The 24,764-nt window shown below is 45.8% G+C and overlaps 1 protein-coding gene across 3 annotated transcripts in view; it reads right to left on the reverse strand.

The window, feature by feature from the left end:
- The window catches only part of JPH2 (junctophilin 2), an 81,141-nt gene that overhangs the window by 52,957 nt on the left and 3,420 nt on the right, over positions 1 to 24,764 (reverse strand). The window contains exon 1 of one of the 3 annotated variants that reach the window (XM_017541161.2): positions 601 to 855. The exons of 1 other annotated variant lie outside the window; for it this stretch is intronic. Coding sequence is in view for 1 of the 2 variants with exons in the window: in XM_037742981.1 (XP_037598909.1) it covers positions 18,014 to 18,024 (11 nt within the window). In the remaining variant the exon portion in view is untranslated. Of the gene's footprint in view, positions 1 to 600; positions 856 to 16,880; positions 18,025 to 24,764 lie in introns of those variants that run through there. One more of the 3 variants, XM_037742981.1, reaches the window with a different exon arrangement.

Raw genomic sequence — 24,764 nt, forward strand, 5'->3', positions numbered from 1 at the left:
TGTGACTCTACAAAGCCGTGCTCATGTGTGAGGTCACCTGAGTTGTATGACAAGCTTATACACAGCTGCCAAAATAATTTCATCCTTCGCCCCCATCCTGACATGTGGTTCTCCCCAGGGCTCATCCAAAACCTTCTCCTATTCTCTCTAGATGATTGCATCATCTGGTGTTTTTAAACTGCCATCTATGTCCTGCTGATCCCCCCAAATATATCCCCAACCCCTTCCCCCCCACCAGTAGCTCCAGATGTCACCTTGGAAATTTGTGTCCTCTTAGATGGTACACAACCATCTCCAGCTCACATCTCCCCCACTCACCCCCCACACAGCTCGGCCACCATCTTGGTCTTTCTCTCCCATGGCAGTGCCACTGAAAGGCAGTTCTCTGCGTTCATCTTTGTACCTCCAACATATAGAACGGTACCTAATATATAACATTCACTGCATCAAAGGCAGAAGTTCTGAGCCTTCTTGTTTTTGTTTTAAACGCAAGCTGATACGTTCTTTCTGGTTAACAAAAACCAAAAGGTCTTCCTCCTAATAAATGTCCAGGAGCAAGATGGCTGGGTAAACAACCACAGTAGGGACTCTTAAGCTCACCCCAGCAGACTTGCTGTGCATTGCTCTGCCCTCTTCCTGGAACTCTTTTCCTCCAGATATCCTTCAAGTCTTTGCACAATGAGACATATTCTGCCCCCCTGTGATGGCTAATGCTGAGTATCAACTTGATTGGATTGAAGGATGCAAAGTATTGATCCTGGGTGTATCTGTGAGGGTGTTGCCAAAGGAGATTAACATTTGAGTCAGTGGGCTGGGGAAGGTGGACCCACCCTTAGTCTGGGTGGGCACCTTCTAATCAGCCACCAGCAAATATAAAGCAGGCAGAAAAATGTGACAAGGCTAGACTGGCTTAGCTGCCCAACCTACACCATCCTTCCTCCAGGAAGCTGGACGCTTCCTGCCCTCAAACATCAGACTCCAAATTCTTCAGCTTTGGAACTTGGACTGGCTTCCTTGCTCCTCAGCTTTCGGACAGCCCATTGTGAGACCTTGTGATCGTCTAAGTTAATTCTCCTTAATAAACATATATATATATATATCCTACTAGTTCTGTCCCTCTAGAGAACCCTGACGAATACACCACCCTCTTTAAATTGCAATCTGCTTATTTCACATTGTGTGCCTTTATCAAAACATCTCATGTAGCCCATAAATATTTAATGGACACCTATTATGAACCCACAACATTTTTTCCCAAAATTGCAACCTGCCTGCATCCCCACCACCCTGCTGGCTTATCTACTTTTCCTTGTTCTTCTCACAGCACACATCAGCTTCTAATATACCATGTGACTTATTTATCACATTAATTGCTTTTCTCCCTCTGCTAGAACAGAAGCTCCACAAGGACAGGGATATCTTCTATTTTGTTCTTGGATGGATTCTAGAACCTGGAACAGTGCCTGGTACATAGAGATGCTCTGTTAATATCTGCAAAAAGACTGACTGAACCTGTCCAAAAACTCCATCTCATTGGGTGACCTTGGAAATTCCTTTTTTTTTTTTTTTTTTGAGATGGAGTCTCACTCTGTTGCCCAGGCTGGAGTGCAGTGGTGCAATCTCAGCTCACTGCAACCTCCGCCTCCTGGGTTCAGGCGATTCTCCTGCCTCAGCCTCCCCAGTAGCTGGGACTACCGGCATGTGCCACCGTGCCCAGCTAATTTTTGTATTTTTAGTAGAGGTGGGGTTTCACCATGTTGGCCAGGCTGGTCTTGAACTCCTGACCTCTGGTGATCCACCCACCTCAGCCTCCCAAAGTACTGAGATAACGGGCATGAGCCACTGCACCCAGCCAAATGTTCTGCATCTTGATTGGCTGATGGTTTACACAAGTGTGCACATTTGTCACACCTTCACATTTCAAATGCATTTTATCATATGGAAACCACACCTTGATAAAGCTGATTTTTGTAATGTAAATAAATAAATTGGAAAGAAACTTTTCAGAAAAAAAAAAACAAAAAACAAAACCCAGCATAGCATTCTGCAAATATCTATCAGGAAAGCCATCAGCTCTTTCCAAATGAATCCAGAATCCAGCCACTTCTCACCACCTCCCTTTGACTAGATGGTGGTCTGTGCCGCCGTTCTCTCTCACCTGGATTTTCATTGTCACTGCCACACTGGTCTCCTGATTTTACTCTTGCCCATCTATCCATCCCTCACACAGCAGTCAGGGGGATTTTGTTCACATGTATTAAGTCGGATCACAATGCTACACTGCCCCTTCTTACTCAGAAGAAAAGCTGATGTTCTTAGTGAACCGCAGGCCCTACCTGAACTTCATCCCTATCGCTTCTCCGTGCCCCTCTTCTCTCGTGCTCCCCTTTCCCTCACTCCACTCTAGCCACAAAGGCTGTTTGCTGATGCACGTGAGTCATGGAAGCACCTCTGGGCCTTGCCATTGCTGTTCCCTCTACCTGTAATGCCCTTCCTCCAGACTCTTACATGGTTCACCCTCTTGCTGTCTTCAGCCTTTACTCATGTCACCTTCTCAGTGAAGTCACCTGTGACCACCCTATTTAAGATTCAGCCCCTGCCCAAGGTCTTCTATCTCCCTCTCTTGCTTTATTTTTCCTAGAGCATGTCTAATGCAACATACATTTTGCTTTTTTTTTGAGACAGAGTTTCACTCATGTTACCCAGGCTGGAGTGCAATGGCGCGATCTCGGCTCACCGCAACCTCCGCCTCCTGGGTTCAGGCAATTCTCCTGCCTCAGCCTCCTGAGTAGCTGGGACTACAGGCACGCACCACCATGCCCAGCTAATGTTTTTGTATTTTTAGTAGAGAAGGGGTTTCACCATGTTGACCAGGATGGTCTCGATCTCTTGACCTCGTGATCCACCCGCCTCGGCCTCCCAAAGTGCTGGGATTACAGGCTTGAGCCACCGCGCCCGGCACATTTTGCTTTTTTTGTGTTACTGACCACCCCCCTCACTGGCATGTGAGCTCCTTAAAGGCAAGGATTCTTTTCTCTTTTTTTGTTCACTGTGGTATCCTCAGTGCCTTGAACTGTGCCAAATAGGTACTCAATAAATATGTGTTGGATGAATGAATGAGTGCATGAACAGCAGGCCTTCCGTAACTGTTTATCCTCTTCTTTCTGCTTTGTCCATCTGCAAACAGCTCTGTGGAATAACAGGTCTGGAGAGGTATTTTATGGTTCCTGTTTTACAGATGAGAAAAAACTAAGGCCCAGCAAGGACAAAGGACTCATCCAAGATGACACAGCTGATTAATATGCCAGAGCCAAACTCAAATCCATGTCTGGCTATGTTCCTCTATTTCTCAGAAGAAAGAGGGAGAAAAAAGGAAAGGGGAAAGTGAGCACGCAGAGAGCGGAGAAGACGGTACACTGGGAGAAAGAGAGAAGACATCTAATCTCTGGGTTGCACAAGTTTATGAAATTAAATCAATCACCCTGCCTTTGGCTTCAGTTTGGCATGAGATGGGCTGACGTGGTCCCTTTAAGCTCAAGAAAAACTGAGATTGCAACAGGAGAGCAGCTCTTGGCCACCAGTTGGGAAGGAAACAGTCAGGCTATATTAGGAATCTTACAAGCAAGTGGCAAGAGGCATAGACACCCAGGGGAGGCTGGGAGTGACAGGGCCCTGGGAAGGGGAAAAACCAGCTGCTGAGGCCACCCCCAGCCCAACTCTCTCCAAGACAGGATAGTTCTCCCTGGGGACAGGAAGAATGCATCTACGGAGGGAGAGAGGGAGGACCCTGCCCATGACCGTCTGGCTGAGAGGGGCCATCTGCAGAAGGAGGGGCCATCTGCAGAAGGAAGTGCCTCCTCGCATACCCTGTGGGCCGCCTCCTCACTGGGCTTTGTAAACCCTGCAGGGCTTCCCACTGTCCCACAGGGAAGGACAGAGATCCTTAACAGCTTACAAGACCTGGCAGGGGCCGCCCCTGCCACCGCCCCTGCCTCATCTCAGACTGCTCACCACGCACACTCACCTTCCCACTATGGGGCCTTCGCACAAGCTTTCCCCATTTCTTTGCGTGCTCGTCTCTTCCCTCTTTCCCTGGCCACTTCTGCTGACAGTTCACGCTTTGGCTTAAACGTCACTTCATCCAGGAAGGTTTCTGAGCCCCATTCCCTGCGTGTTGCCAGAAACAGCCTCGTGTTGTCACATCATCCATTTTTCTTAGTGCTTTTCCCAGGTGCCGGTGAATAATGATCGTGACCATTTGTTCACCATAAGCCTTTCCGGCTTGTCTTTAGCTTCCAAGGAGGAAACTGTGTCTACCTCACATTCTTGCTAAGATCCTGGCATCTAGCACAGTTCCTAGGCCCAACAAAATCCTCGGTAATCATCCCATGAATTTTCGACTCTTTTCCTGAATGACACTCTTACGTCCTTTGAGTGGCAGGAAACCCATCTCTTTTCCCTCATGACTCAGCATGCAGTAGGCACTCAATAGTGGACAGCAGTGGCTGCCAAGGGTGTTCAGATCTAGATTCAGCAGTTCAAACCCTGGGAGTTACTGGCGTACATGTAAGATGCTGGTGAAGGCCATAACCATGGCAAAAATACAGTCCTGTTCCCTCAACAGGACTCCTGAAATTAATGAAACCTAAATGTAGCCTTCTCCTTGCAGTTTCTCTTCTGGTTAGTATAGAATAACAGGGATTTAAACCTAAACTCCCACATTGAATAGTTCTAAGACAGGCATACACTTTTTAAGCCTGCTTAGCCTGTTTGTCCTTCTGTAAAATGGAAATAATGATACCTATTTTATCTGGCTATTCATACAATCCTTTGCATTTGACAAGCTATATGAAGACCATGCATTATTCTAGCTAGGTGCTGGGATACAGCCGTGAACTAAGTGGACATGATCCCTGCCAGCAAGGGGCTTAGAGCCTTGTGCCAGGGATAGACTACATTTAATTAACCAATCACAGAAATAAACGTAGCCATGGAAATAGTCCAGATGAGAGGTGATGCCTCAGGTCTTGAGTGGCAGGGAGTAGGGAGGGCTGGTTGAAGATTAAATGAACTATGTGTGAGGCAGCTAGCTCAGTGCCTAGTATACAGTAAGTGTTCAATAAAGTCTAGATTTTTGACAGGTCAGAGTCTTTGCCCAGAAAGGATTAACTGAAAAGATGATAAAGAGCCATAGAAGACAGAGACACAGCTCAAGAAGAAAATGAGACCAGCTCCAATTTTCTGCCCAGGTCCAGTTGTTTGTAAGAATGCATGTTTGGGGCCGGGCGTGGTGGCTCACGTCTATAATCCCAGCACTTTGGGAGGCCGAGGCGGGCGGATCACGAGGTCAAGAGATCAAGACCATCCTGGTCAACACGGTGAAACCTCGTCTCTACTAAAAATACAAAAATTAGCTAAGCATGGTGGCACACGCCTGTAGTCTCAGCTACTCGGGAGGCTGAGGCAGGAGAATTGCTCGAACCCAGGAGGCGGAGGTTGCGGTGAGCCTAGATTGCGCCATTGCACTCCAGCCTGGGTAACAAGAGCGAAACTCCATCTCAAAAAAAAAAAAAAAAAAAAAAAAAAAAAAGGAATGCATGTTTGTGCTCTGGAATACCCAGGTTTTGCTGGTTGGGGTACATCCCTGACTCAGGGAGAAGGCCTCAGAGCTTCTGACCTGAGGGGGCAGAAAACGTTGGGATCTGTTCATTTGCCTCCATGCTCCTAAACACACACCACAGTATAGTTCCCGGCAGCCATATCTACAGTACAAGATCCCCTCTCCTGGTGAGAGATTATGATTTAATTGCTCTGGACATTGGATATTTTTCACAACAACTCAGGTGATTCTAATGTGCAGGCTGGGCTGGGAGCTATAAATTCCACCCACTGACCTCCCATCAACCAGCACGCTCCATTCCTTCTGTCAAACCTGCTACCTTGACTGGGCATAGTGACCCATGCCTGTAATCCCAGCACTTTGGGAGGCTAAGGCAGGCAGATCACTTGAGGCCAGGAGTTTGAGACCAGCCTGGCTAACATAGTGAAACTCCGCCTTTACTAAAAATCCAAAAATTAGCCAGGCATAGTGGCGCACACCTGTAATCCCAGGTACGCTGGAGACTGAGGCAGGAGAATTGCTTGACAGGGGAGGCCGAGGTGAGCCGAGATGGCACCGCTGCACTCCAGCCTGGATGACATAGTGACACTCTAAAAAAAAATTAAAATTAAAATTAAAAATAAAACCCTGCCAACTGGTACCCTTGGCACACAGATGCTCCCAGCTGGTAGACCATGCTCTCAGAAGCCTACATGCTTCTGTACCCAGATGGGAAGTTTTATGTTTAACATTGTTTCCAAAGTTGTTTACTTCAGTTGTGTTCATTACTGAAATGATGGGATTTATTAATATTTCTCACGTAAACCAGTGGAATATCAATGTACCAAAAGATAAAGAGGGCTGCTATCCCTCAGGAAAGCCAAATACTTTTAGATGTCCATGAAGGAGAGTCCCTAAAAAATTATCCTCAAATTCAGTATGAATGACATACCTATCTAAGACTGGGAATGAAATTATAGAAACCTAGACATTTTCCACACTCAGGTTGCCAGTGTCTTCAACTTCTCACTCCTCTTTAAAGAAACTGAAAGAAACTAGTTTTTATAGATTACACATGATGGGTATCCAAGAAAGACAATGAGAAACTCCATTTATTAAAGACTGTCATCAGAAGACTAGTGAATGAAAAGTAAAGATTGGGTGACTATATATTATGCATATGTGTGATTTAAATTTAAAAATATAAGACATATGTATTATTTTCGTGTTTCTCTGCTTTTACTGACTTATTCGATTAACCAATTTATAACTGGTATTGATTACATCAGATAAGAGGGCTTATCTGATTTTATTGTGGTTTTAAACATTAGTCTGAATACATTTGCTTTGGCAAACAGATATTTGCCCATTTCAGGAAGACACCAGGAAAACCATGAAGACTATGACAAAGAAACCAAGCAAATCACCTATGCCAACGGTCTCGGTATGTGCCCTTATGTGAGACTTTGTCATAGGGTGTGAATCCAAGGTTTGGATGCGTTTAGCAAGGAGAAAACTATAGTTTTTGTTCTTTTTCAGGGAAATGATGATTGTGGTCTGAGCCACTGGATACTCTGCCTGGTCTACAGGAATCTTCCTGAATGCAGGTCATTCAGTTGCATCCAAAAGAGGCCACCGTGTGGGCCTGTGTCCTGTGGAAGATGTTCCCTGCTTATAAACTAGTAACCCATTAAGGCAGGTTCTCTAAAACTGCATTTCTTAAAACTTGTGTTAATGTGTTTTATCCTGGGGGAAATAAAGCACAGTTCTGAAGTCGAGAAAGTTTGAGAAAATCAAAGTGAAATAAATGAAAGGTCTCCTTCCCGAGGGATTTATCAGAACCCTTCGTGTGCTCATGACTACTGTGATCCTCCAAGAGACAGATGTTATTTAATCAGAAAGTCCCTTTGGCAGAGCATCTGCCAGGATTTGTGTCCCATGGAACCCATTTTGGGCAACAGCAGTTCTCCACTCCTTTGCTGATAGGACCTCAGTTTTGTTCCAGTGTCTAGTTATCCATGAGACTTAGAGAAGGGTAAGCCTGTCTCCAGCTCTAGGGGTAAACTCTGATTGCTCTAAGCCAGACTTTCAGATCTTCCTTGCCAATTGCTGGATTGATTATACCTGAGTATGTGACGAAATCTGGCATTGAGATTGAGAGAAAATCAGCTGTGAGGAGAGGCAGAACAGAGGTTTTTGTTCTCATAAAGAGATACATACAGAGAAGCACAGCTTCTTCTTCTGCTGGATGTCAGTGCATCTGGAGGTGGCCCCAGAGCTATGGCAGCCACCTTGGGACCATGAGGAGAGCTGGCCGAAAACAAAGCTGATATCTGTGGATGGCAGAGCCAAAAGCTGGCAGGAAGCTGGATCCTTGTTGATGCTATTAAGCCTCTAAATTAACCAATCCTGGGGCTCCTCTACCTCTGGATTTTCAATTATGTGAAATAATAAATATCCTCACTGTTTAAGTCTGTGCTGTCCAATATGGTAGCCACTAGCCACCTGTGGTCACTGGACACTAAATTTTTTAAAACTCACACAAAAAGAATGGAAAACATCCCATTAATGATTGTATATTTATTACACACAAAAAGATAATATTGTGGACGAGTTAAATAAAATATATTATTATTATTATTTTTTTTTGAGACAGAGTTTCACTCATGTTACCCAGGCTGGAGTGCAATGGCGCGATCTGGGCTCACTGCAACCTCCGCCTCCTGGGTTCAGGCAATTCTCCTGCCTCAGCCTCCTGAGTAGCTGGGATTACAGGCATGCACCACCATGCCCAGCTAATTTTTTTGTATTTTTGGTAAAGACGGGGTTTCACCATGTTGACCAGGATGGTCTCGATCTCTTGACCTCGTGATCCACCCGCCTCGGCCTCCCAAAGTGCTGGGATTACAGGCTTGAGCCACCGCACCCGGCCTAATATATTATTAAAATTAATTTTACCTTTTTAAATATGGCTACTAAAAATTTTTAAATTACATATGTAGTTCATATTATACTTCCATTAGAAAGTGCTGGTTTAAGTCATTTGGAGTTAGGGTTTTCCATGAAAAAAGTATCTTAACAGATATAGGCAACATCATTTTGATTTTACAGCTGGAAAAGCCAAAACTAAGAATTTTAATGACCTGCTCATGATGACACAATGTGGCAGTTGCTGGCAGTCACAGCCAAGCATCCTGACTAGTGCTTTCACCTCTAAGAATATGAGAATATCCCTTAGAAGTTAAAGGTTCCAAAATTCTCACCCAAAGCTCAGCGCTGAAGAAAGCATGGCCATTTCAGAAATGCAAGTGCTATGGTTCAGATGTTTCTCTCCTCCAGACTTCATGTTGAAATGTTATCCTCAGCGTTGGAGGTGGGAACTAACGGGAGGTGTTTGGGTCATGGGGGCAGATCCCTCGTGGATAGATTAATGCCCTCCCTTGGGGGTGAGTGAGTTCCTGCTCTATTAATTCCCACAAGAGCTGGTTGTGACAAAGAGCCTGGTACCTCCCCACTCTCACTCTTGCTTCTACTCTTGCTATGTGATCTCTGCACACACCAGCTCCCCTTCACCTTTTGCCATGAGTGGAAGCAGCCTGAGGGCCTCGTCAGAGGTAGATGCTCCACCTTGAACTTTTCAGCCACCAGAATCATTAGCCAAATAAACCTTTTTCTTTATAAATTACTCCACCTCAGGTATTCTTTTTTAGATGAAGTCTCTGTCACCCAGGCTGGAGTGCAGTGGTGTGATCTTGGTTAACTACCACCTCCACCTCCTGGGTTCAAGCAATTCTCTTGCCTCAGCTTCCCAAGTAGCTGGGGCTACAGGTACCCGCCACCACACCCAGCTAATTTTTTGTATTTTTATTAGAGACAGGGTTTCACTATGTTGGCCAGGCTGGTCTTGAACTCCTGACCTTGTGATCTGCCTCCAAACACAGAATGGACACTGAGAACACCACCCCATCTGGTCAGCGACACCTTCCTGTTTCTAGGAAACTGTCTGAATTTGGAAGATCAGTGTGCCTGTACGCTACGGTTTGAATGTTTGTCGCCCCAGAAAAACTCATACTGAAACGTAATCCCCAATGTGGCAGTATTGAGAGGTGGGGCCTTTAGGGGTGATTAATCCACTCATGGATTCATGGTTTAATTGGTTATGGGAGTGGGACTGGTGGCTTTATAAGAGGAAGAAGAGAGATCTGAGCTACTACACTCGGCCCCCTCATCACATGACACCCTATACCACCTTGGGACTCTGCAGAGAGTCATCACTACTAAGAGTGGCCTCTCTTGATATGACTCCTTGACCTTGAACTTCCTAGCCTCCAGAAATACAGGAAATAGGCCGGGTGCAGAGGCTCACGCCTGTAATCCCAGCACTTTGGGAGGCCGAGGAGGGCAGATCATGAGATCAGGAGTTTGAGACCAGTCTGGCCAACATACTGAAACCCTATCTCTACTAAAAATACAAAATGTTAGCCAGGTATGGTGGTGTGTGCCTGTAATCCCAGTTACTCAGGAGGCTGAGGCAGGAGAATCATGTGAACCTGGGAGGCGGAGGTTGCAGTGAGCCAAGATCGCGCCATTGCACTCCAGCCTGGGTGACAGTGTAAGACTCTGTCTCAAAAAGAAAAAAGAAAGAAAAAAAATATAGGAAATACATTTTGTTTCTTATAAACTACACAGTTTCAGGTATTCTGTTGTAAGTAACAGAAAACGGACTAACACACTGGAGAACTGAACAGAGATGGAGAGAAAGGAACGAGGATTAGTTCCTTGTTTTTTCTTTCTAGGAGTCCCTGTTGCCTATGAAAGTCCTTACCTGATAGTCCAGCCCCTTCGTGACCTGTTTCCAACTCACTTTCCCAGCCTTATCTTCCCAAATCCTTCATAGCCCAGTTTCAAACTACCTCCTTCAGGAAACCACCTTCCTTCCTCCAAATTCTCAATGCCCAAGACACTGATCACTTTTTACTTCCCAGGGCAGCTCTCCTGTCTTCATCTTGCCTGTTTTGTCTCCCAGCCATCCCTGATCCTTCTCCAAGTCCTCTCACATAATATCAGATGCTGGCACAAGATCTTTGGCCGGCCCATGGAAGTGTCATCAACAAATTTCAGACAGTGTTTAAGACGAAGCATGGCAGATAGAGAGTGGGCATCAGAGAGTCCAGGGGTTAGTGGCTCTTGTCTAAGCATACCAAGATCAGGCCAGGTGAAGCAGAAATGCTCACTGTGATCAGCACACATGCCCAAGCCACAGACACTGTACAGATGCTCCTGAGTATAAGGGATTCATCCCAGCTTGGCTCTAACCCACCTTGATAAAGACTATGGACCCAGCATCCCAGAGAAAGTAAGGCAGGGCTCAGACATCTTTGGGGGTAGCAAAGAATAATGGAAATTACATAGCCTGTAGAAACAGATAGACCTGACTCTGAATATCTCCTTAATTTTGCTTAATATATTGTTAGAATGAATAGATAAAAAGTGTCCTAACAGATGCAGGTATCATCATTTCAATGGTATAATTGGAAAAACTGTAACTAAGAATGTAAATGCCTTTCTCATGATGACACGGTGCGGTACTCCTTAATTTTTCTGCTTCTCTCGGTCTCCACCCTATCTGGTCCAAGCCACACCCATTTCCCCCTTGACGGTGACAGCAGTATCCTCCCGCGCCCCCACTTCAGGGCACCCTTTGCTGCCGCCACTCATCTCCTTCATAAGATGCAAATCTCAGCAGTTTACTCCCCCTCTTAAAACCCCGCAGTAACTTCCCAGTACTTTGAGTATTGTCTCGGGTCAGGATCCCTGGGGAACAGATTCTGAAGCTGAGATGGTGTGTGGGTGATTTAGTGAGGAGTGCTCTCAGGAAGAGCACGTGTAAGGAAGGAAGCAGGATTTGGCAGTGGAAGAAGTTGAACATCTGCAACAGAATCCTCAACTGATCCCAGGGGGATTGAAGCTGGTATCGCCCCTCAGAGTTGCCCAAAATCAAAGCAAGGAGGCCTGGTCATTACAGTCACTGGATGTCAAGGAGGGAGCTCCCTTGTTGAACGGAAATGCCCAGCTAGGATCTGACAGCTGCTAACACTCCTGGCAGCTTGGGGAATGTGACCCTGGTCCTAAGGAGTGTCTGAAGGGGTATCCCAGAGTCTATCGGAAGAATGAAGTCCAAGCTCCTCACTGTGACCCACAAAACCCTCATGATCTGGGCTCTGCCAATCTCTCCAGGCTCATCCACCCAACCTTCCCTCTCAGCCTCTGTATTCCAGCCTTTTCTGGACTAGCATGCTCAGGTCCCACCTCCAAGCCTTTGCACTGGCCATCCCTTCTGCCTGCCTGTGTGGCCTCCCCTGTCACCCAGTTTACCCCTGTTCATCCTGCAGTTCTCAGCTCAAACATCACTTCAAGGAAGCTTTCTCTGATTATCAGACCAGACCAGACCCCCCTGTTGTCAGTTCATAAACTCTTCTATTTTTCCTGCAAAATATGTATCACATTTTGTATTTAAGTAACTGTTAGATACCGGTCTCTGCTGTGAGGATACATGCGCTTGGGGGCTGGGTCAGGTCTGCCTTGCCCACCACAGCATCTCCAGCACTCAATGCAGAAACTAACACATGGAAGACATGCCCAGACACTGTCAAATGCATTAACGAGCACAGGCCTTGGATAAGCTATCTTTGAGTCTGTCTCCTCTCAGTAAAGTGAGCATAGCAAGTTTACTTTGCAGGGTTGCTGTATTACATGGGTTATCTAGCAGAGATCTCAGGCGCTCCACAGAAGATGGCTCCCTTCACTTCATGGAAAAGATTGCAGGGTGACCAGTCATCCCGGTTTGCCTGTGTCTGAGGGGTTTCCTGGGATGTGGAACTTTCAGTGCTAACATCAGAGCAGTTTCAGGCAAATGGAGATGGCTGATCACCCTAAATAGGAGTGAGAAGAAAAAAAAAAAGGCATTTCTTATTAGCACAATAGCCCGAATACAGTAGCAAACCAGCTCTTTAGGGAAAACCAACCAACCGACCTCAATCTGTAATGTTAGTCAGTTTCCACTGTGTAAATACTCCCACTGTGACTGCAAAGCTCCTGAGCTCTCACCAGCCAGTAGGAGCTGGCTCTAGGAACCCATATGTGTGTATATATCAATATTTTTGGGTTTTTTTGTTTGTTTGTTTCAAGACAGTCTCGCTCTGTAATCCAAGCTAGAGTGCAGTGGCACAATCACAGCTCACTGCAGCCTCAACCTCCTGGGCTAAAGTGATCCTCCCACATCAGCCTCCCAAGTCACTGGGACCACAGGTGCCTGCCACCACGCCTGGCTAATTATATTTTTGTAGAGATGTGGTCTCAGTGTGTTGCCCAGACTGCTCTTAAACTCCTGGACTCAAGCAATCCTCTTGCCTCAGTCTCCCAAAGTGCTGCCATTAAAGGCATGAGTCACCAAACAGGGCTCAATAACCCATATTTAATACGGGCTGTTAGATTTCTATTGCAAATGTTCAACACAGCCATAGACAACCTCAACTCTGGTGTAAGTGAGAATGTTTTAATCCTGAGAAGGTCACAGCTGGAGTGGAGCTTGGAGATTAAATCCACTTTTATAAAAATTGTGACAGTGAAAAAAATCTGACATAAAAATATTATAACAGTAAACAAATCTGATGTAACTGACTCCATCTTACTTCTCACCTCACAAGCTGTCTTCACTCATTCCTGGATATAGACCAAACTAACTATAAAAATAATTGAGTTAATAGTTTAAGACAAACACAGTTAACAGTCCTTTTCCAAAACTAACCCCCTCTTTACTCAGAGACCAAACTGCCTTTATAAAATTATGACTCTGGAGAAATACAGCCAGGGGTTACAAGGCTTGTAACCTCCCCAGTGACTCCTAGAGATAACATCACTATTGTCAAAACCTAAAATTGGTCTTTAAAATATTTTTTGAACTCCCAGACCTGTGACTCATAACAAAAAACTAATTCAACCAGTTCCATAACTCCCACCCCAAAACTGCCTCAATATAAAAAAAAAAAAAAAAAAACAGCTTCGACTTCCTATCATTTCATCCCCAACCCAACCAATCAGCATTTGCCTCTCCCTAGTCCCCGGCCCACCAAACTATCCTTAAGAAACGCTGGCTTCTAAACTTTCAGAGACAAATTTAAATAATAAACTCTCATCTTCCCACTTGACTAGCCCTACATTTATTAAATTCTTTCTCTACTACAATACCAGTGTCCCAATATGTTCATTTTATCCGTACAACAAACACACAAAGATTTCATCAGACATGACAAGATCTTCTAGTCCAAGTCCATAAGTAATCCATCACATACACCACTTATTCCCTATCTGTGTCCACAACTGGCATTGCACATGGGTCATGAGGCTGAGTAGCACTATGGCCTGGAGTCTCCCCTCACCACTTCCCAGGTAGCCGCGGCCAATTAGCCAATGCTGTGCGTGAGAAAATCTAATTACCTTTATGGGTAAGTGTAGTCTTGTTCCTTCATTACACAGGGGAGGAAGCTTAGGCTAAGAGAGGTAGAGGGACCTGCCCAAGGCCACACAGCCTGGGAGTAGCTCAGCTGAGACTGAGGAACAGGTTCCTCGCCTCAATTGCTCTTTCGACCCTGCATTGCATTGAAAAGTTGAATACCCAGAATGGGGAGAAACAAAGGGAGACCATCCAGGATTCTGAGCCTAGATTCTGGAAAACTGTGTTCAGACACCCCCACCCCCAACCCTTTTGCATCCTGAGGGCTTCTTGTTATGTCTACATGTAAATACTATTTGTATGGTGGAAGCACTTGCAAAAGTTGGGCCAGGTGCAGTGGCTCATGCATGTAATCCCAGCACTTTGGGAAGCCGAGGCAGGCAGATCACTTGAAGTCAGTTCACGGCCAGCCTGGCCAACATGGTGAAGTCCTGTCTCTACTAAAACTACAAAACTTTGCCAGGTGTGGTGGTGCTTGTGCCTATAATCCCAGTTACTTGGAGGCTGAGGCAAGAGAATTGCTTGAACCCAGGAGGTGGAGGTTGCAGTGAGCCGAGATCATGCCACTGCACTCCAGTCTGGGCAACAGAGTGAGAGGCTCAAAAAAAAAATTAATTAATTAACTAAAAATTAAAAAAAAAAATTGCAAAAGTTGGGCCAGGTGCGGTGGATCATGACTGTAATCCCAGCACTTTGGGAAGCTGAGGTGTGTGAATCTCTTGAGCTTAAGAGTTCAAGACCAGCCTGGTCAACATGATGAGTCCCCTATCTCTACTGAAAATACAAAAAAGCAGCTGGTGTGGTGGTGCATGTCTGTGGTCCCAGCTACTCAGGAGGCTGAGGTGGGAGGATTGCTTGAGCCCTGTGCGGGATGGAGGTTGCAGTGGGCCAAGATGCCTCCTGCACTCCAGCGTGGATGACAGAGTGAGACCCTGTCTCAAATTAAAAAAAAAAGAAAAATGTATATTGCAAAAGTCATATGCTCACTGCAAAAAAATCCAAACAACAGAAGACTATATAAAAGAAAAGACCTCTAGCTGATCTCCCCAGGGTAACTCCTGTTAATGATTTAGATCCTTCCAGGCCTTCTTCTGCCAAACTGCAACCATATACTTATCACAAATAGACTAAAAGCTTAGCTGTTCACCAGTCTACCACTGCCCTACTCTGAGAACACTACCTAGCACCTAGCAGGCACTCAATAAATATTTGCCAAATGGCTGTTGTTCACTTACAATGCCTTAGATTTCTTTCTGTATGAATTCAGGTGGGTCCACCCCTGTCTTTTTAAAGGCCTTTATTACTTCATCGCATGGCCTCATAAATTAATTTAACAGACCCTTCAGTGAGCACTTAGATGGTGTTACATTCTTCTCATAACAAGTCCAAGGCCTTGCTCCCTGGCTCACCTACAAGGCTGGCACCAAAGTGCCTTCCCATGGCTTCCAAATGCTGCTGTCCATCAAATCTCCACAGTCTCTGGTTTCCTGGGATCACTGATAGACAACCCAAAGCGGAGGAGCTTTGGGACCAGCTCCCGGGAGCAGGGTCAGGTTGCAGCGGGTGGATGACAAGTCCCTGAGCCTGCAAGTCTCCACCACCCATATATCCAGAGGCTGCTGCCCCGGATGATGCCCCATAGCTCACACCAGAAGCAGAGGATTAACCAGGAGGCATCGCCTGGGTGCTGACAGCACAGGAGCCTGTGGCCTGGGGAACAGCCCCGTTTCCAGGTCTCGGGTCAGCTCAGCAGCCCTTAGGGCCTTGGGGACCAGAAATGATTGCGTATGCAGGAGGCAAGAAAGCTCAAGGGAAGAGACTGTAAAGGAAGCCCCACCTACCTGTGCACAGGCCTGCCCACAACCCCAAGGACCACAGACACTTCCAACAGGCATCTCTCCCCCATGGTGCCCAGCACTGAATTCCTGACCTTCCCTCCTCAAATCCTCATCCCATCTCAGTTCATGGCGGCACCATCCCTCCATGGCTCAGGCCAAAGCCTTGGGACCATCCATGACTTCTCTTTCTCTCACTCCTATCCAGTCTATAAGCTCTTACTTCAAAATACATCATCTCACCACCTCTGCTGCTGCAAGGTGGTGGTGCCAGCCACCATCATCTCATGATCTCACCAATAATAACTGTAATAAACTCACTAGTTGGTCTCATTGCCACCTCCCCCTCACTCAATACCTGCCTTCCCAAAACAGCCTCTTCTCAATACCATAGCTAAAAGAATCTCATCCAAGGGGTCAGATCCTGTCTCTTTCTTTTTTTCTTCTGGAGACAGGGTCTCACCATGTTGCCCAGGCTGGTCTTGAACTCCTGTGCTCAAGCAACCCTCCTGTCTCAGCCTCTTAAAGTGCTGGCCTTCTCTGTGCATCCCGTCAAGGGTATATACTGTAGGTTTGTCTGTCACTGATGTTGTTAAATTAGATCACTGTGTTAAAAGGTACCCATAGGCCAGGCACAGTGGCTCACACCTGTAATCCCAGCAATTTGGGAAGCTGAGGCAGGCGGACGGCTTGGGCTCAGGAGTTCGAGACCAGGCAGGGCAACATGGAAAAACCCCATCTCGACAAAAAAATTAGCCAGGCAGGGCGGCGTGTGCCTGTAGTCCTAGGCACTAGCAGGCTGGGGTGGGAGGATCACTTGAGTCCAAGAGGTCGAGGCTGTGGTGAGCCGTGATTGTACCATTGCACTCCAGGCTGGGCGACAGAGAAAGACCCTGTCAAAAAATAAATAAAAATAAATAAAAAATAAAAAAAGTACCCATAAAGGATTCTAACTTAATTAAAAATAGAAATAATAAAAGCATGGTGCATACCATAGAGTGTTCCCTGGAGGCTTCGTGCAGCTGTCGGCTTCCATGTGTGACCCCAACTCTACCCCATCCACAGCAATGGCCAGCCAGTGTTGGCAGGAAGACCTCCCGGCACAAGGTGCTCATTCCTGGCCCAGAGCAGGGGTCACTCTGGAGTTCCTAGCACACCTGGGCTGCTCTGTGGATTCTGCCAGCACAGATCTGTGCCAGGCAACCCTCATCAGGGAGTGAAAGTTACGCAGGAGCGAGGAGTGCCAGCCCTAACTACTCCCCTATTCTGTGGCTTCAGCTTGGGAAGAGACAGGTGAGGACAAGCATAACCCTCCATGGCAGGAAGTCAATGGCAGGAAGCAACCATGTCCCCCTCGCCCCACACTCCACCCTCAACCAGGGCCCTCAGAAAATAAGACTCGACATTCTTCACAAGGGTGTGGAGGACAAGGCCTGCTCCAGGGAACAGCTGCTGGGCACTGAATTAGTAAGCCCTGGAAATAAGCAAGCTCAATGAATCCCAAAGGCCTGGCCTTGGACAGGGGCACGTCTGCAGAGATTTGGGAGATTTGGCCAATCGGACACATGAATCACTGAAAACAAGGCCGTGGAGAGGAAAGACTAATAATGTCTGCTTTCCTGTCCTGCTAAGGGTCTGCTGTGCTCTCCCTGGGGTCTCTGTAGAATGCCCAGAAGCTGCCAAGACAGCAACTCAGCTGACTGTCACGCTGATACCTGGTTGTGAACTGGGACGTGAGATTTCCAAGATGAGGTTAAATTATGCTGATTCTACATTGGAAACGGAATCGTGTCTGGCATGGATTCCGCCTACACTGGCAGGTATCAAGGCAGAACTAAGCGAATCAGAGTCTTGTCTTATTCACTGTTCCAAAGTTTTTTGTCCTCAAATATCCTCCCAAAGACAGGGACAGCTATGGTTCGGGCCATCCTGAATTAATTCACCCTTTGGAATGTGAAGGAAATACAGAAACACATATTCTGGCATTTCCTGTGTGCCAGGCATTGTGCTGAGTGCTTCACATGCATTATCTTGTTTGCTTGTCTCGACCATATTGTAAGGGAGATTTTAACACATCCCTAAAAGAAAAATGGAAATGGAAGCTCAGGGAGGTTACATGGTGTGCCCAGGTTCACCTGGTTAAGAACTGGCACAACTGGGATTTGAACCCAGATCTGGCTACTCTAAGTCTCAGATGCTTAAATATCACATGTCTTCCTTTATAATATCAGATTCCCTTAGGGCCTCTATACTTGATTTTTAATAACAAATTATTTCAAATTAAAAGATATTCCTTATAATGCAAAAAACACAAACAAAAAGATCCACTAGAACTAAGAAATTAACCGAGCGAGGTAAAGGAATTCAAAGTCAATATACAATAGTAGTTGTATTTCTATAAACTAGCAGTCAACAATTGAGAAAATAAAATGTTAAATGCCATTTACAACGTCACAAAAACTAAAATATGCTGGGATAAAATTAATAAAAGATAACTAAGACATTGAAATCTCTAAAACATTGCTGCAGGGAATTAAAGAAAACAGAAACAAATAGAGATATATACCATGTTCACAGGTTGGAAGACTCACTGCTAATAAGATGTCCATTCTCTCAAACTGATCTACGTAGACTTCATACAATCTTCACCAAAATCCTAGCAGGCCTTTTTCAGAAATCAAGAAGCTGGTTTTTTTGTTTTGTTTTGTTTTGTTTTGTTTTTGAGGCAGGGTCTCACTCTGTTGCCCAGGCTGAAGAAGCTGATTTTAAAATGGAAATGACTCGGAATAATCCAGTGTTGAACAAGAAGAGCAAAGTTGAAGAATTTACTCTGATTTTATGGCAATGTAAAGCTACAGTAACCAAGGCAGCATGACATTGGCATAAAGATAGAGAAACTGACCGATAGAAAAGATATTCTATTATGAAAACAAATAAATAAATATGGAGGTTAAGTTCTCTCACGCTTATCTCTGCAAGGAACATGGATCACAGGTCCAGAGAATGTGACACCAGGTACTTACTGCTCAGTCCTCCACCTGGCAAAATCACATAGCCCCCGTGTTCAGAGTCAATTGGACTAAAATTAGCTTAAGTCATAAGCTTTGAGCAGAAGAAAGAAAACTGGATCCAGAAAGCAGAAGCTTGGGTTTTTGACCCAACTGCCATAATTAAACATAAAGTCTCAACTTTTCAGCATGTAACAATAATAATAGAAGCACTATCACATGCCAGACCCTGTTCTAAGAGCTTTACGTGGATCAGGGCCTCATTTAATCCTCTCAACAAAATAGAATAAAAGAGAAAATAGCAAGCATTGTACCTAGGAAGGAAAATCTTTTTTGCGTTGGCTTGTTTCAGTTTTACATTTTTAAAGATGTGTATAGGTACACAATTACAATGTAAAGTACATATTTTTTTTGCATTCACTTCCCAGAGAAGGAATAAAATACATATCTTATAGTGGGGTTGCAATTATGACAGTTTGAAAGCCAGTAGGATAGTAGATGAGAGGGTTATGAGGAAGCCCAAGTAATACAATGCCCATAAGACTCTTAGCCAGAGCCTGGTACATAGTAAAGGCACATTAACTAGTAGCCAGGCAAGTTATTACCATGGTCGAGACCAGCTTTGTGGATGCTGGAACTATGTAGTCTTGCAGGACACAGCACTCAGAAGGGCCCTGCACCTGGGTTAACGCTCTGTTGTCCCCATCTTAAAATTCTTAATAATTTTAAAGAAAAGATCTACATTTTCATTTTGCACTGGGTCTCACAAATTATGTAGCATGTCCCATTTTGTATCAGGGTTTACATGTATTAAAATATTTATGGCCGGGCGCGGTGGCTCACGCCTGTAATCCCAGCACTTTGGGAGGCCGAGGCGGGTGGATCACGAGGTCAAGAGATCGAGACCATCCTGGTCAACACGGTGAAACCCCGTCTCTACTAAAAATACAAAAATTAGCTGGGCATGGTGGCGCGTGCCTGTAATCCTAGCTACTCAGGAGGCTGAGGCAGGAGAATTGCCTGAACCCAGGAGGCGTAGGTTGCGGTGAGCCGAGATTGCGCCATTGCACTCCAGCCTGGGTAACAAGAGCGAAACTCCGTCTCAAAAATATATATATATATATATATTTATAATACAAAATATTTAATGATCAGTTATTATCAAATTGTATCTCTGCTTCTTATTAGCTAGACAACCTTGAGTGAGGTACTTGCATGCTCTCCATCTCAGTTTCCTCATCTGTAAAACAGGAGTCGTAACTACTTCTGCATGAGGTTGTTGTGTGAAGCTTTAAATAACACCACAGGCCAGGCACGGTGGCTCACCCCTGTAATCTCAGCATTTTGGAAGGCCAAAGCAGGCAGAACACCTGAGGTCAGGAGTTCGAGACTAGCCCGGCCAAAATGGTGAAACCCCGTTTCTACTAAAAATACAAAAATATTAGCCGGGCATGGTGACACATGCTTGTAGTCCCAGCTACTCAGGAGGCTGAGGTAGGAGAATCGCTTGAACCTGGGAGGCGGAAGTGGCAGTGAGCCAAGATCGGGCCACTGCACTCCAGCCTAGGCAATAAGAGTGAAACTCCGTCCCCCCAAAAAAAAATAAATAAATAATACAACATAACTCAAGTGCTAGGAACAATGCCTGGGACTTAGCACCCCAAAAATGTCAACTATAATTATTATTTGCTGCTTTTTTTTTTTTTTTTTTTTTTTTTTCTTTTTTTTTTTTTTTTTTTTTTTTTTGACACGGTGTCTCATTCTGTTGCGCAGCCTGGAGTGCAGTAATGTGATCATGCCTCTTTTCAGCCTCCACCTCCTGGGCTTAAGCGATCCTCCCACCTCAGCCTCTCAAGTAGTTGAGACTACAGGCATGTGCCACAACATCCAGCTAATTTTTGTATTTTTTTTTTTTTGTAGAGATGGGGTTTCACCATGTTGCCCAGGCTGGTCTAGAACTCCTGGGCTCAAGCAATCCGACCACCTCAGCCTTACGGTTATTATTTTTATTAGCTTTATGGAAAAAAAGTCAACTTCGGGCTTGGTTCTTCCAGTGCACATTTTGGGGAAGGGATTATTAAAGTCATCAGTGGTTCTGGAACTTATCTGAGCAAGAGATGACTTGGAGAATCTGAGACTATGTGAGAAAACGCCTCCCAGAAAAACACAGTCTTGCACATATGAGCACATCATGCCTGAAGTTTCAGGGCATTTATGGGTCTCTGAGGCCAAAGCAGGGGCCCCAGGACCAAGAACCTCAGAAAACAACAAGCACCATGGAATCTAGGAGGCCTGGAGTCCATGAGTGTCTCAGTGGGAACAGCCAGCCAGCCACGCAACAAGTACATTACTCTTTCAGGGCTGGGGTGTGTGCGTGTGCTTTAAGTCAGCAGCTGTTTTTAGCTTTGCTATATATGGCCAGGGGAGGAATGAGGGCTATGGGAGGGGGAGGGGTGCCAAGCAGCTTACAACAGGGTCTGGGAGGCCAGAGCTCCTGCACCAGCCCCACCTTCCCCTTCCAAGGTGAGAGCTGAAGAGCTTATCCTCAGACCAGAGAAAAAGCCTAGAACACAAGGAGGGGTCTGCGGAGGTGGGAATATCAGGGGCTTCCAAGATGCCAAGTCAAGTCACCTTAGTGACCATGACTTGCAGTTAGAAATACATTTTACATCGCAAAACACACATAAATGCAGACACTTTTAAATACACACACACTCTCACACATTGTGGTGTATGTGTATATATATATATCTCCCCAGCTGAACAAATATTTCCAAAAATAATACTTTATCTTTTTCTGTGAACTATCTGATACTTCTATTCTATTCTTTCCTCCTGATCCATTGAACTGATTTCACCATCCACTAATGAGCTGACATCTCCAGTTTGGAAAACTGCTGTTTCCTTGGTAGCATTTGACTGCAAGAAAAAGGGAGCAGTGAAGAAGAATTCTGAACTTTTGAGGATAAGTTGCAAGTTTCAGCTTTATCTCCTAGCTGGATGGGAAGTTTTGGACCTCCCAGCTATTGCATGCTGTCCTCTGGTCCTGGAGTCTTCCTCCGTCCTTGTCACCTGGCTCACTCCTGCACGTACCTCAGGGCTCAGCTTGCAAATGACTTCAGAAAGCCTCCCTGAATGCCTGCATCTGCGCGGCTGCCCACTCTGGTTCTGTTACTCCCCTGTCTGTCCCTACCTAGCACCCGACACAGTACTGCAGGACAATTTCCTGTTAGATTTGCTGTGGAGGCAGGGAGCGTTTTTCTTCTGCTTATTTCTATACCACTGGTGTAGCTTCACCATAGTCACTAAATAAATATCTATTGGATGGATTAATAATAGGTAATAGTGGCCAGGTGCAATGGCGCACGCCTTTAATCCCAGCACTTTGGGAGGCCGAGGTGGGCAGATCACAAGATCAAGAGATCAAGACCATCCTGGCCAACATGGTGAAACACTGTCTCTACTAAAATACAAAAATTAGCCGGGTGTGATAGCACACGCCTATAGTCCCAGCTACGTGGGACACTGAGGCAAAAGAATCACTTGAATGTGGGAGGTGGAGGGTGCAATGAGCCAAGATTGCACCACTGCACTCTAACCTGGTGACAGAGTGAGACTTTGTCTCAAAAAAAAAATAAATAAATAAAAAATAAAATAAAATATATATATATATATGTAATAGTAATAATAGCAACAACCATTTACTGAGTACTCATTTATCCCATGAGAAGACTTTTGAGAGACCAGGATAGGTCGATTTTACAGATAAGGGACTTAGTGAGTTTAAACAACGTGGCAGGGCCAGGGGAACGACCCAGGGCTGTCTGACTCCCAGACGTTCCTAATCATAGGATCTTATTTGTCCACATTCCCCGCTACAGCGATACCCAGGTTGGGGGAAAGGGTGAGGGCAGATCCTTAACAAATCCTCTGGGGACTGATGACAGGTTGATTAAAGAGATTTTCCGAAGCGGTGGCCACATCTAATTTTGGAGAGTTACACCTCGTGTGTGGCTTGGGAAAGAGAACCTGTGAGGTTGCCAGGGCCCCTGGATGTGGGGTCGTCTCATTTGGGAGAAGTCCCAGCCTCTGACAAACCAAGACAGCAGGACTTCTGGTCACCTGGCCTGAAGAGCACTTGGGCACACGTGGGATAAACCCAGGGCCCGCAGAGCCTGTGTGATCCGGCCCAGCCCCATGACTGTTGCAATCCTCACTCACTCTGGCATTCTTGCTGTTCCTGAAACATGCCAAGCCCAGCCCTGCCTCAGGGCCTTTGCAAAGGGATTCCCTCTGCCTGAGGGGACCTACTTCCTCTCTAGGCTTCTGAGACCACTCCATCTAAGAACACCATCCTCTTCCACCTCTGTCAGTTTTTTCCATAACATTTGTAACTTCTAGAGATTACATGTATGTTTATTTTCTGGTTTATGTCCATCTTCTCCACTGGACAGGGAGCTCCTTGAGGACCTTGTCTTGGTCACTGCCCCAGCCCTAGAACTTGTTGTGAAGCAGTGCCTGGAATAGACCAGGTGCTTAGTAATATTGGTTGCATGAATGAATGAATGAATGAATGAATAGGCTTTCTCCTTTTAGACATATTGGGAGATGAACCTGTGGTTTCCTATGCTCATTTTGACCCAGAAATTTGTGTCCTGTGACTCACATCCAGACCCCCAACACACACACACACAGACACACAGAGATACGCACATAGAGACACACATGCACACAGGCACACATACACACACCTTGGTTTGAAGAGAAGGGGGACCGGAAGGAACATTCTACGCATGCCTACAGTGCACCACTGTGCATAGGTAACTGACGCCGTGTAAGTACACATGGATTATCTCCATTTTATAGCCAGAGAAACTGAGGCTTGCTCTCTGCTCTGTCCCCAATGCATAGCGCTGTGCCTGCATGAAACATCTGGCGAATCAAATTGTACTAGATTCAAGAGGCTCAGAAAACGCTCAAGGTCACCCAGCTAGCAAGTGGCAGAGCCAGAATCTGTGCTCAGGGCTGTTCAATTCCCAACCTGCTGGGTAGCAGCCAAAAGCACCTGCAGAAACTCCAGGGACCTCGTTACCATCCAGACATGGTCTCAAGGGCAGGCCCTCACCCAAACACCCACCAACTGGCAGCCCAGATGTAAATCTGTCCTGCACCTGAGGCTGCTGTCAACGTGCCCAAGGGCCTCAGCTTCAGCAAACCTTGCTCCCTGGGCTGGCTGAGGCCTTTTCCTGCTCCAGCTGTTCTGGTCCCAGTCCCGCTCCCACACTTCCTGTCCCCGGTCAAAAAGAGGAGACACTAGTGATGAATACAATATTCTGCGAATGCCTTCTGATGTCAAATGTCACTTGTAAAAATTAGCCAGTTTTGAGTTATCTGTGTGGGTTCCTCTTTCCAATGCAGCTCATTAGGAAGACTCTGTAGAATTACCCTGCGTCAGAAAGAGTTTGAATGACCATTCAAAGCCACAGCCAGCAGACTTTCACTGTAAAGAGTCAGGTAGGGCTGGGCATGATGGCTCACACCTGTAATCCCAGCACTTTGGGTGGCCAAGGCAGGTGGATCACTTGAGGTGAGGAGTTCAAGATCAGCCTGGCCAACATGGCAAAATCCCATCTCTACCAAATTTTTTTTTTTAATTAGCTGGGTGTAGCGGCAGGTACCTGTAGTACCAGCTACTTGGGAGGCTGAGATGGGAGAATCACTTGAACCTGGGACACAGAGGCTGCAGTGAGCCAAGATTGTGCCACTGCACTCCAGCCTGGGCTACAGAGTGAGACCCTGTCTCAAAAAAA

The sequence above is a fragment of the Cebus imitator genome, unplaced genomic scaffold (genome assembly GCF_001604975.1).
Source record: "Cebus imitator isolate Cc_AM_T3 unplaced genomic scaffold, Cebus_imitator-1.0 Scaffold132, whole genome shotgun sequence".
Lineage (NCBI taxonomy): Eukaryota > Metazoa > Chordata > Mammalia > Primates > Cebidae > Cebus > Cebus imitator.